This window comes from Theropithecus gelada, chromosome 5 (assembly GCF_003255815.1).
Source record: "Theropithecus gelada isolate Dixy chromosome 5, Tgel_1.0, whole genome shotgun sequence".
In the NCBI taxonomy this organism is placed as follows: Eukaryota; Metazoa; Chordata; class Mammalia; order Primates; family Cercopithecidae; genus Theropithecus; species Theropithecus gelada.
The window spans coordinates 110,081,062-110,094,365 of NC_037672.1; the positions used below are offsets into that span (position 1 = coordinate 110,081,062).

Below are 13,304 nucleotides of genomic sequence, written 5' to 3' on the forward strand. Positions count from 1 at the left end.
ACAATACTATGGATACCTATTTTATAATAATGTACCTTCCTGACAGAGTTTTTGTTTTGTTGGAAATACATTCTGGAGATCATCTGGAAAGTAGCAGAGCAGTAGGTGAGCCAATGAATATTCTTTTATAAAGTGCTATGCTGTAATTCTAACAAGTCAATCAAGTAACACTGACAGAAAAGTTAAAAATCCATTAAACTAAAAGATTCATGGTACAACTGTGAAAATCATCTACTGTTCATTACCATATCACTTATTCTTGAATACCCACTCCCGTGTATTTGATTCTTCTCTACCTTGTTGTCTTCTACCAAGCACACCCATAAAACCTTCTCTAACCCAACTACCAATTCACATTACAAAATTTTTTGTATCATCCATCCAAAATCAAAAAAATTATCTACAACTCACCCCTCACCCAACATAAATTCAGAATCAGGGGAAGATATATTGATAAGATTATAAGAAAAGAGAGAAGAAAAGAAATTTTAGTGAAAGGGATCCTAGAGAATAGTATTATATTCATCAAAAAGCAGAAGCTGACTCATAGTGAAGGGCCAAAATATATGAAAATCCAGAGTCCTAGGAATGCAAGTGTGGAACAGCAGTTGAAGAGTTCAGGATCCCAAAGCAAAAAGAGAAACTAAGAGGTTATGCTAAGGTCAACCAATGGTGTTGATGAGACATTTGCAATCAGTCATTCCTCTGGAACAGGAAGGGACTGTAAAGGGGTCAGATGCTGCAGTTACAGCTGTGAGAAGTACCGACAATGGTAGAAGATACTTTCAGGGCTCTGTGTTGACAAAGTTGGGAGGAGAAACAAGAAGGAACTAGATAGCTAGAAGGGAATATTGTACCTGGAATAGCTATCTATGATAGAAAAAGTTCAAAGGAAGAAAGGTTATGGAAAGGCTTCAAGGGGTATGACACTGAATCTGGTTCTAAGATATATTTAGTGTAATAATCTCTCAAATAAAAAATTTCATCTCTTCAATGAATAGACAGATATTAGAACAATATGGTAACGACTACCCTCCAAGTTGAGAAAATGAAGATCATCAGGTAAAGTTCTTGCTTTCAGGGACGGCTCAGAGAATTCTACCATGAAGTCTTCATCTCTTGAGTTCAAAGCAAAGGTAGAAATAGGGCTCAACGTAGAGACGTTTTGTTCTGGTGATGTCACCTATACAGAAAGAAGAATCAAAACTACAGACCAAAATCTTCTGATTTTTTTCTTTAGTTTGAATGAATTCTAGTAATCTATATTATAAAAATAATGATTTAAAGCACATTATGTAGAGCTATGGTGGGGGCAACAACTATAAAACTTCTTCCAAAAAGGATGGAATAAATTTACTAAAATCAACAAGAATAACAGTAAAATACAGAGCAAAAAATCTTTCAGATTTATTTGAAGTGGGTCAGATTTTGATTTGGACTGGTCTGGGTTATTAGGATTTGGTCCTGAAGATCAATTGCCATTCTAAGGGGCTCGGGCCAAATTAGACCTAATGTTTACAGCTGTGAAGGTCTAAATCCCTACAGACTCAAGGACTGAACAGTTTTCTCTTATGTCCTCAAGTCCATAGTTGATCTAAACTTCAAGACATTGCTCCAAAATGAAGTGAAATTTTAAAACATATCCCAGCTATACAGTTCATATGTTATTCTTGTTAGAACAGCATTTAATTTTGCTGCTGCTTCTTCCAGAAATTAATAATCTTAAAATCTAATATGATGATCAAATATATATACAATATATATATTTGTATAAGCACAGAACAAAAGAATAAAATTTGGAAGAATACATACCATATTGTTAGAGTGGTTTTAGATGGGAATGGAATTGGGGGAAAAGCTCTTTTACTTATAACTTCATACTCTCGTAAATGATTTGAACTTGCTAAAATGAGTATGTTAGTGAGTGTATGATATTTTCCTTAATAAATGACAATAGCCAGGCACAGTGGCTCACTCCTGTAATCCCAGCACTTTGGGAGGCTGAGACGGGTGGATCACCTGAGGTCAGGCGTTCGAGACCAACCTGGGCAACACAGTGAAACCCTGTCTCTACTAAAATACAAAAAACTAGCCAGGCATGGCGGCGTGCTCCTGTAATCCCAGCTACTCGTGAGGCTGAGACAGGGGAACCGCTTGAACCTGGGAGGCGAGGTTGCAGTGAGCTGACATCACACCATTACACTCCAGCCTGGGCAATAGATTGAGCAAGACTCCATCTCAAAAAAAAAAAAAAAAAAAAAAAAGACAATAAAGATTCAAAGTTTATAAATACATTTTACAGCATTTCTTGATTGGCTACTGGGTTCTGGGTGCTGTGCTAGGAAATAAAGATGTGAAAAAATACTCATGATCCCTGGACTCAAGGAGTTCCGTTCAGTGGAATAGAGACAAATGGGAAATTACAATCATCACCATAAAAATAGTTTTATTCTATTTCTGAGTTCTTACTATATGCCAACACTATATATTTTTAACTTGTTTAATCCTTATCACAACCATATGAGGTGGGTACTCTTATTTTCCTTATTTTACAACTCAGGGAAGTGAGAAAAAGAGCAGTTTAGCACTTAAATTTGCCTTATTCATCAAGCTTATAAGGGAGTTCAAATCTAGCCAGTCTAGACTATATTGCCTCTTTAATAAAAATAACAGTAACAGGCAATACTTACTGAGTACACTATTCCGTTCTGTTCCCCTACTACCCTTTCCACAAACTTGCCAGAGTTCTTTCTAAAATGTAAGTTTGATTATTTCACTCCTCTGATCAAAACCCTCCAATGCTCCCAATCTCATGAGGCAGCTCTTACAATGTCCTATGCAGCCCTACCTGATCAGCCCCTTACCTCCTGGTTAACCTCACTGCCTATCACCCTCCTCCTCACTCACTCCATGGCAGCCTCCTTGCTGTTCTACACACCAGCCATCATTCTTCTGCCCCAAAACCTTTGCTCTTGCTATTCCCTGTGCCTGGAATGCCTTTCCCCTGGATATCTGCATGGCTCTCTCCCTCTCTTCATTCAGATCTCAACTCCAGTGTCATCTTATCAGAGAGGCTTACCTTGCCTAAAATAGAACTCCATCCCATGTGTACTCCCTATCCCCCTACATACCAGTGTCATTCTTCAGAGCACTTAAGACACTCTGAGGTGCTGTATATTTATTTTCTGTCTCCTTTAACCAGAATGTAAGTTCTGTGAGGGAAAGATTGTGCCTTATTCACAAGACTATCTCTAGACCAAGAACAGTGTAACATACAGGCATTGTTCAAGAAATATTTGTCAAATGAGTGACTGATTAAATATGCTTATCTTCGGCCGGGCGCGGTGGCTCAAGCCTGTAATCCCAGCACTTTGGGAGGCCGAGGCGGGCGGATCACGAGGTCAGGAGATCGAGACCATCCTGGCTAACATGGTGAAACCCCGTCTCTACTAAAAATACAAAAAACTAGCCGGGCGTGGTGGCGGGCGCCTGTAGTCCCAGCTACTCGGAGGCTGAGGCAGGAGAATGGCCTGAACCTGGGAGGCGGAGCTTGCAGTGAGCCGAGATCGCGCCACTGCACTCCAGCCTGGGTGACACAGCGCGAGACTCCGCCTCAAAAAAAAAAAAAAAAAAAAAAAAAAAAAAATATGCTTATCTTTTAATGAGTTTGCTACATACATGGTCTCCACTTTCTTACCTCTCATTCATTCCTTTTTGTTGTTGTTGTTGTTGTTGTTTTTTGAGACCGAGTCTCACTCTGTTGCCCAGGCTGTAGTGTAGTGGCGTGATCTCGGCTCGCTGCAACCTCTACCTACCAGGTACAAGCAATTCCTGTGCCTCAGGCTCCTGACTAGCTGGGACTACAGCTAATTTTTGTGTTTTCTGTAGAGACAGGGTTTCACCATGTTGGCCAGGCTGGTCTCAAACTTCTGACCTCAGGTGATCCACCCGACTCGTCCTCCCAAAGGGCTGGGATTACAGGTGTGAGCCACCACGCCAGGCCTCATTCACTCTTTAAATGACTCTAATTCTTACCCTATTTCACTGAAATTATTCTTGCCAAGGTCACCATTGCTAAATGAAATGGACATATTTCTGTCCTCATTTTATTGGGTGTCTCAATAATAATTTGCATAACTAACTCCATCCCAATTCTTGATACAAATAAAACCCATTCTCTTCTCTCTCTATGCTCTCTTTAAATGAACCCACCCATTCTTATTGCTTTAAACTTTTCTTTGTGCAAATGACTGCACAAATATCTCCTCTAAATCAGACCCATGTACCCAACTTCTTACGTAGTATCTCTATTTGACGGTTTCACAGGTATTTTTATTCCTATGTATTCACCAAACCTGCTCCTCCCTGCTACGGAGATAATTATGTACCCACAAAAATGTATATGTTGAAGCCTTAACCTCCAATGTGATTATATTTGAAGACATGGCCTTTAGGAGACAACTAGGGTTAAATGAGGTCATAAGGGTGGGGCCCTTACCCAACTGAATTAGTTTCCTTACAAAGAGAGACAACCAAGATTTCTCTCTCTCTCTCTTCAAATGTACACAAAAAAAGGACACATAAGAACATAGGGAGAAGGCAGCTATCTGTAAGCCATGAAGAGAGGCTCATGAGAAACAGAATTGGTTGGAACCTTGATCTTGGACTTCCAGCTTTCAGACTGTGCGAAAATTAAGTTCTGTTGTTTAAGTCATCTAGCCTGTGGTATTTTGTTATGGCAACCCTAGCAAACTAATACAGTTCCCCATCTTGCTTTACTCAATGAAAATTGCCTCAGTCTGCCCAATTGTTTTTCTTCTCCCTTTCTTTCACCCTACTCCTTACATTTATTCCAGTAACATCCATGATTCTAACTCCAAGATTTGTCTTAAACCCATCAACTCCCAACAATTTGGGAAGTTGAGGCAGGAGGATTGTTTGAGCCCAGGAGTTCAAAACCAGCAGCAACCTGGTGAAACCCCATCTCTTAAAAAAAAAATTTAAAAATTAGCTAGGCAGCCGGGAGTGGTGGCTCATGCCTGTAATCCCAGACCTTTGGGAGGCCGAGGCAGGCAGATCACTTGAGACTAGGAGTTTGAGAACAGCCTGGCCAACATAGCAAATTGTTAAGCTAGTTCTAAATGTATATGCAACATACTAAAAATACAAAAAATTAGCCAGGCATGGTGGCGCATGCCTGTAGTCCCAGCTACTTGGGAGGCTGAGGCAGGAAAATTGCTTGAACCTAGGAGGCAGAGGTTGCCATGAGCTGAGATCACGCCACTGTACTCCAGCCTGGGTGACAGAGCAAGACCTTGTCTAACAACAACAAAAAAAAATTAGCTGGGCATAGTGGTGGGAACATGTAGTTCCAGCTACTCGAGAGTCTGAGGCAGGAGGATTGCTTGATTCCAAGAAGTTGAGGCTATAGTGAGCCATGTTCATGCACTGCACTCCAGCCTGGGTAACAGAGTTAAGACTCCGTTTCAACAAACAACAAAAAAAGACAAACTTTGATTCATCAAACATACCATTAAGAGTAAAAAGGTACGTAAGGGTTAGGAAAGATATTTGCAAAGCATACAACTGAGTATGTATCCAATTATATAAAGAATTCCAGAAAGTTTGTAAAAGATAAGCACATCAATTAAAAAATGAGGAAGAGGCCAGGCGTGGTGGCTCATGCTTGTAATCCCAGTATTTTGAGAGGCTGAGGCAGGCAGATCACCTGAGGTCGGGAGTTTGAGACCAGCCTGACCAGGAGGAGAAACCCCATGTCTACTAAAAATACAAAATTAGCCAGGCGAAGTGGCACATGCCTGTAATCCCAGGTACTCAGGAGGCTGAGGCAGGAGAATCGTTTGAACCCAGGAGGCAGAAGTTGCGGTGAGTCAAGATCACGCCATTGCACTCTAGCCTGGGCAACAAGAGCAAAACTGTGTCTCAAAAAAAAAAAAAAGGAAGAAAGCCGAACAGGCACTACACCAAAGAGGATAAAGAGATGGCCAATAGGCATACAAAAAAGGTCCCAACCTCACTATCAGGCAGGAAAATGCAAATTAAAATTACAAGTGAAGTACCAGTATATAGCCACCAGAACAGCTAAAATTGAAAACCAAAAACAGCATCAAGTGTTGGTAAAGATGTAGAGTGATGGGGACTCTCATACACTCCTAATGGAGATGTAAATTATAAATGCCACTTTGGGGCCGGGCGCAGTGGCTCAAGCCTGTAATCCCAGCACTTTGGGAGGCCGAGACGGGCAGATCACGAGGTCAGGAGATCAAGACCATCCTGGCTAACACGGTGAAACCCCATCTCTACTGCAAAATACAAAAAAACTAGCCGGGCAAGGTGGCGGGCGCCTGTAGTCCCAGCTACTCAGGAGGCTGAGGCAGGAGAATGGCATAAACCCGGGAGGCGGAGCTTGTAGTGAGCTGAGATCCGGCCACTGCACTCCAGCCTGGGCGACAGAGCGAGACACCGTCTCAAAAAAAAAAAAAAAAAAAAAAAAAATGCCACTTTAGAAACCAGTTTGGCATTCTGTACTAAAAGTAAATATATCCTATCCAGTGACTCAGTGATGCTACTCCTGGGTAATATAACCAACAGAAGTATGTCACGTGTGTGTGTATATGTACATGTTCATGATGGTACTTGAATGTTCATAGCAGCAGTATATGTAATAGTCCCTAAACACAAATAACATGAACATCTGAAGAATGGATAAATTGGGATACATTTATGCAACAGAATACTACACCAGCAATTAAAATGAATAAATTATAGCCACAGGCAACAACATAAATGAATTTCAAAATTGCAATATTAAACAAAAGAGGGCAGACACAAAGAATACACTGTGTATGATTCTATTTATATAAAGTTTTAAAGCAAAACTAATAGATGGTTATAAGTCAAGACAGTGGATATCTTAGGGAAAAGGGTAGTGATTGAAAAGCGACAGAAGGAGAGCTTCTTGGGTGCTAATAATGCTCTATTCGTTAAAGGTGGAGGTTATATGAGTATGTTTACTTTGTGGTGATTTACTTATTTGCTGTATGTATTATGCTTATTACGCTTTTTTTATTTCTTCTAATATGTATTATGCTTTAATAAAAAGGGAAATAGATGTCAAACAGATGAATATTTCTCTGTGTAATCTACCTGTTTGCTTTTGTCATGAATTCCTAGTTTTCTCTGAAGTGACAAGTAATCTATTAAACTCCCAATCCTAAAAAGGTAATCTTTTAAGTAAAATACTTTTGTTATTTAGTTTTACTTGAGATATTATGCTTCTTGTCAATTTACTGTACTCCTTTTTAACTTATAACTGTACAAACAACTATACTATTTTTACAAAATGTAGTATTAACATAAAGAAAATGATTTGGCAAAATGCAACTATAAAAATATTTTTACCTGTAAGAAGCCAATCTGCATACACGTGCTAGGTAACTCTGGTGTCTCTGTCATAAAGTTTTCATACTCAGTGCTATCTGGAAACTGACTGCATCCTAGCTGTGAGCTGTGTCCTCTGACCATTACACCACTAGTAGCTGATCCTTTTACTTGATGTCCTTGAAACTCAACAGGCTACAGATAAATCATTAAAAATAAGAACTGCATAACTATATATTGACACATATTCACAAAGTAAACACACAGAACATAATACATAATTCACTTTTTATTACAGGTAAATAATTACCAGGAACTAATGCTGAAAACCAGGAAATTCTCCTATTATCCTAAAACATATGTATGGGTAACAAATTCAAAGGGCATTGATTTAACTGCATTTAACCTCAACATTAAAAAGTATGATTTAGGCTGGGCATGGTGGCTCACGTCTGTAATTCCTGCACTTTGGGAGGCCAAGGTGGGTGGATCTCTTGAGGTCAGGAGTTAAAGATCAGCCTGACCAACACTATCTCTACTAAAAATATAAAAAATTAGCCAGGCGTGGTGGTAGGCGCCTATATCCCAGGCACTCGGGAGGCTGAGGCCAGAGAATTGCTTGAACCAAGGAGGCGGAGGTTGCAGTGAGCCAACTTTGCACCACTGCACTCCAGCCTGGGTGACATAGAGAGATTCCATCTCAAAAAAAAAAAAAAAAAAAAGTATGATTCATAGCCAATGAGGGGGAAAAAATGAATAAGTATAATTTTATTATAAGCATAAAGATAAGTATAATAATGGCTAAGCCAGAAATACCTAGTTGTTTCTCTATGCTTCCACTATATATTACACAACTATGCATTACATACAATACTGCATGTTATAGACTTTCAACTTCATACTACAATGAAGTTTCTCCTTATTTCTATACTAACTGTACTGTAAGCCCCTTGAGAGCAGAGACTTTTTGCTTCATCTAGGTACCACCTATATTTAACAGTGTAATTGGTATACAGGAAGCAATCAATAAACAGCCAGTAACAGGGAAGAATGAGAAAGAATGCAAACAGCATTTCTCTTTACTTAGGGGTTTTGTAAAATATCAGGCTCAACTGCAGGATGGGTGGTGGACTCTCTGCCTCTCAGTAGAAAGATGTGACATCCTACTGCTCTGAGAGCAAAGGCCTAAGAGTGTGATTCCAATGTAGACATGTTCCTTAGAGAGGTTCTTTCTCTCAGTCTGTTTTCAGGCTTCAAATGGCTTTCTCTGCTGCCCCCTGGGGGGTTCTAGGATTTTTACTCCATACAAAGTAAAGCCTACCCAAAATGTGGAAAAATAAGACTGATAAGAGAGTCAAAGGAATGTAGATAAAGGATTAATTCGTTTTTAACAAAATGACAGTAATATATAATTGAATATACTCTTATTCAAAAATGAAGAACTGTACATCACACATTTGAAAGAAAAATCTAATTTAAATGCCCTTTAATAGGACTTTGGTGGAAAATACTCTTCTGAACGTAAAAATAAACATTGTAATAAAAATGAGTCTCAACTGTTAAAGATTCTATATGTTTCTGCTTCTGCTTTGTCTGATGGGTAATGTATACTCCCCACAAGGAAGCAGGTACATTGCTTTCCTTTTTTTTTGGAGACAGAGTTTCGTTCTCTCACCCAGGCTGGAGCACAGTGGCACAGTGTTGGCTCACTGCAACCTCCACCTCCCAAGTTCAAGTGATTCTCATGCCTCAGCCTCCAGAATATCTGGGACTACAGGTGTGTACCACCACACCTGGCTAGTTTTTGTATTTTTAGCAGAGACAGGGTTTTGCCATGTTGGCCAGGTTGGTCTTGAACTCCTGGCTTCAAGTGATCCACCCGCCTTGGCCTCCCAAAGTACTGGGATTACAGGTGTGAGCCACCATGCCTGGCCAAAATAGGTACCTTGCCTTCTATGCTGCCATGTAGATCTCTTTCAGAGGTGGGTTGGGTTTTAGTAGTAGAACTGCTATTTACAAAACCCATCCATTTTTATGCTGTCGTCTTTGTTAATTTTTGACATAGGATAGGTAGCACTACTTAGAGCTTGGTTACATATACTTCTATATACTCAGAAGTATAAGTGGTAGAATAGACTATAATAAGTTAAAGGGTATAAAGATACTCATTTTTTTCCCCACAGAGTATTCATTAATTGTACTCTACATGGCTTTGTGTCCAACCCCCAGTGTATCCCATGTATGGAGGGATAATCTAAACACTATATTATTAGTTCATTAGTAGTATAGAGAAAGTTCAAGACCAAAAAGGGGATTGGGAGTCATTAAATAGTTTTTCTTGTTCTTAAAACCATTACTAACCTTCTGCTACTAACCTTCTGCCTGTGAAAACTCTGATAGTTTAGTTGTTTTTATTTATTTATTTTTTTAAAGAAAGAAAAAAGAGAAGAAAATATAGTTGGTTAAAGAAATTGATGTTCTTCACAAATTTTACCTTAGGGTCACAGGTTTTTCTCTCTATTTGTTTAGGAATAACAGCTAGAAAAGCAGTCTCTTCTTTACTTCCCAAGAAAGAGAACTAGGATAAAATACCAGTAAGTTATCTAGTTAGCTAGAATAGTTTCACAGGTGGTTCATGATTTTGATGGGAAAATAATTACAAGTTTGCCCTGTGAAAACACACTTGCCATCTCTATCTTGCTTCTCTCTACACACACATACAAGCTATCTCCCCCTGGCAAAGGGGTACTTTAGCAGGCAAGTCACTATGCTAATTAATTTTAAAACTTAGCATGTTAGAAAATTCTGATTTTAAATTTTTAATTAAATCTTTGAACACTAGAAAAAAATGCCAGGCACAGCCAGGTGCAGTGTCTTACGCCTGTAATCCCAGCACTTTGGGAGGCCAAGGCAGGCGGATCACCTCAGGTCGGGAGTTCAAGACCAGCCTGACCAACATGGAGAAACCCTGTCTCTACTAAAAATACAAAATTAGCCAGGCGTGGTGGCATGTGCCCATAATCCCAGCTACTCGGGAGGCTGAGGCAGGAGAATTGCTTGAACCCTTGAGGCGGAGATTCTGGTGAGCTGAGATCATGCTATTGTCCAGCCTGGCCAACAAAAGCAAAACTCCATCTCAAAAAAAAAAAAAAAGAAAAAAATGCCAGGTACATAATAAATCACCCGTCAAACCTAATACTATGTTAATGCAGATCACCTATTTTAAAATTAGCAAGAAATGAAAGGAAGAAAAATTGAAAAAGTGCAATTGACTATTTGAAGAATGAATCATCTCCTAGCAACCACAAAACACATGATACTGACAACAGCAAAAGTCATTTTTAGTTCATCAAGTAATATACAAAATAACCATAACTTTTCATATGACTTGGACAAAGAAAATGAATTCAACTACAAAAGCAATTGTTTAAATGTTTAACAAATGCAGAGAAAGAACACTTTCCCAATAGACTGAAGAGGTAAACTAGTATATTTCTTCAAATAAATGGTTACTTTCCTTTAATAACACTTATATATAAGCAAAACTGCCAACCAATTAGCTCTTAAAAATATTCACCCTATATTTCAGAATTAGAATTTTCTTTTCCTTTTTTTTTTAGAGACAGGGTCTTGTTCTGTCACCCAGGCTGGACTGCAGTGGCACAATCGTTGCTCACTGCAGCCTTGACCTCTGGGATCAAGTAATCCTCCTGCTTCAATCTCCTGAGTAACTAGGACTACAAGCATGTACCACCATGCTACCTAATTATTTTTATTTAAAAAAAATTTTTTAGAGATGGAGTCCCGTTGTATTGCCCAGACTGATCTCAAACTCCTGGCCTCAAATGATACTCCCGTCTTGGCTTCCCAAAGTGTTGGGATTACTGGTGTGAGCCACTGTGCCAAGCCAGAATTACAATTTTCCAATATACAGTTTTCAGAATTATTTGGCATACTACCTTCTCTGCTGGAATAGTTCTTTTGCAATGTGTAGTTCATTATACTTTTAAAAATGAAGCAGAAGTGGCATTAAGGGTATCTTCAAAGAACATCCTGTTTTCAAAGTTCCTTCTATCACTAACATACATAAAGAGGTTGTTTCAGAGAGTTGTAGTAAGAAGAGCCATTATAAGCTGGGAACATGCCTATAATCCCAGCATTTAGGAGGCGGAGGTTGGAGGATCACTTGAGGCCAGGAGTTTGAGACCAGCCTGAACAATATAGTCAGACTCCATCTCTACAAAATAAAAAAATAAAAAATAATTATCCAGCCATAGTACTGTGCACCTGTGGTCCCAGCTACTTGGGAGGCTGGAGGAGGATGGCTTGAGCACTGGAGGTCAAGGCTGCAGTGAGCTGTGACTGTGCCACTGCACTCTAGTCTGGGTGACAGAGTAAGAACCCATCTGAAAAAAGAAAAAAAAAGAGCCATCACAAAAATACTAATGTACTCCTATTTTAAAGCTAAAAACAGATTTAAATAATTTTTATTGCAAAAGATTATTGAGACCTTTTCATTACTGTGGGATGACAGCATATTTTTATTGTCTTGTTAAGAAGAGGGGGATCACACTATGGCACATTATGGGGTCCAGGCTGGACTCTATCTCCTCAGCTCAAATGATCCTCCTGCCTCAGCCTCCTAAGTAACTGGGATCACAGGCACAGGCCACTGCTCCTGGTTTCAACAGACTTTTAAAAAATATGTGATATTTAAGTGGCAACTCATTCTAAGGGAAAAAATAGTGATAGTGTTATCTGTACTTTACACTTTGTGATACCTGTCCTTAAAAAATTTTAAACCTAGGCCGGGCGTGGTGGCTCACGCCTGTAATCCCAGCACTTTGGGAGGCTGAGATGGGCGGATCACCTGAGGTCAAGAGTTCAAGACTAACCTGGCCAACATGGTGAAACCCTGTCTCTACTAAAAACACAAAAGTTAGCTGGGTGTGGTGGTGCATCCCAGCTACTCAGGAGGCTGAGGCAGGGGAATCGCTTGAACCCGGGAGGAGGAGGTTGTAGTGGGCCAAGATTGTGCCACTGCACTACAGTCTGGGCGACAAGAGCGAGACTCTGTCTCAAAAAGAAAAAAAAAAAGAAATACTAGAACACCATCACTAATATGAAATAAAAACTGGCCAGGCATTGTGGCTTACACCTCTAATCCCAACACTTTAGAGGCTGGGGTTGGAGGACTGCTTGAGCCCATGAGTTTGAGACTAGCCTGGGGAACATAGTGAAACCCCATCTCTACAAAAAATACAAAAGTTAGTTATGTGCTGGCATGCACCTGTAGTCCCAGCTACTCAGGAGGCTGAGACAGGAGAATTGCTTGAGCCCAGGAGGTCAAGGCTGCAGGAGCCAATCACGCTACTACAGTCCAGCCTGGGCAACAGAGCAATAACCCGTTTCAGAAAAAAATAAATACGTAAAAAGTAAAATCCTGATAAAACAGTATTGTCACTTAGCAAGAATTTAAAAAGCTCGGAAGGGTACTAGTAAAAATGAAGTAAAATAAATATTCTAATTGTAAAACATTAAAATTTTTATATTTGAAAATATCATGGCCAGGCACGGTGGCTCATGCCTGTAATCTCAGCATTTTGGGAGGCCAAGGCAGGCGGATTACCTGAAGTCAGGAGTTCGAGACCAGCCTGGCAAACATGGCAAAACCCCATCTCTACTAAAAATACAAAAATTAGCTGGCGCATGGTGGCATGTGCCTGTAGTCCCAGCTACCCAGGAAGCTAAGGCAGGAGAATCGCTTGAACCCAGGAGGCAGAGATTGCAGTGAGCCGAGATCACACCACTGCATTCCAGCCTGAGCAATAGAGCAAGACTCTGTCTCAAAAAAAAGAAAGAAAAGAAAAAAAAACAAAATATCAAGAACCCAAGAAAGAAAG

The 13,304-nt window shown here is 39.8% G+C and overlaps 1 protein-coding gene across 1 annotated transcript in view; it reads right to left on the bottom strand.

The window, feature by feature from the left end:
* ZGRF1 (zinc finger GRF-type containing 1) overlaps positions 1 to 13,304 on the bottom strand; it is an 83,066-nt gene that overhangs the window by 43,040 nt on the left and 26,722 nt on the right. Inside the window, exons 8-10 of the mRNA XM_025386149.1 lie at positions 9,896 to 9,979; positions 7,423 to 7,596; positions 1,033 to 1,183 (exon numbers count right to left, since the gene is read on the bottom strand). Coding sequence (XP_025241934.1) covers positions 1,033 to 1,183; positions 7,423 to 7,596; positions 9,896 to 9,979 — 409 coding nt within the window. The remainder of the gene's footprint in view (positions 1 to 1,032; positions 1,184 to 7,422; positions 7,597 to 9,895; positions 9,980 to 13,304) is intronic.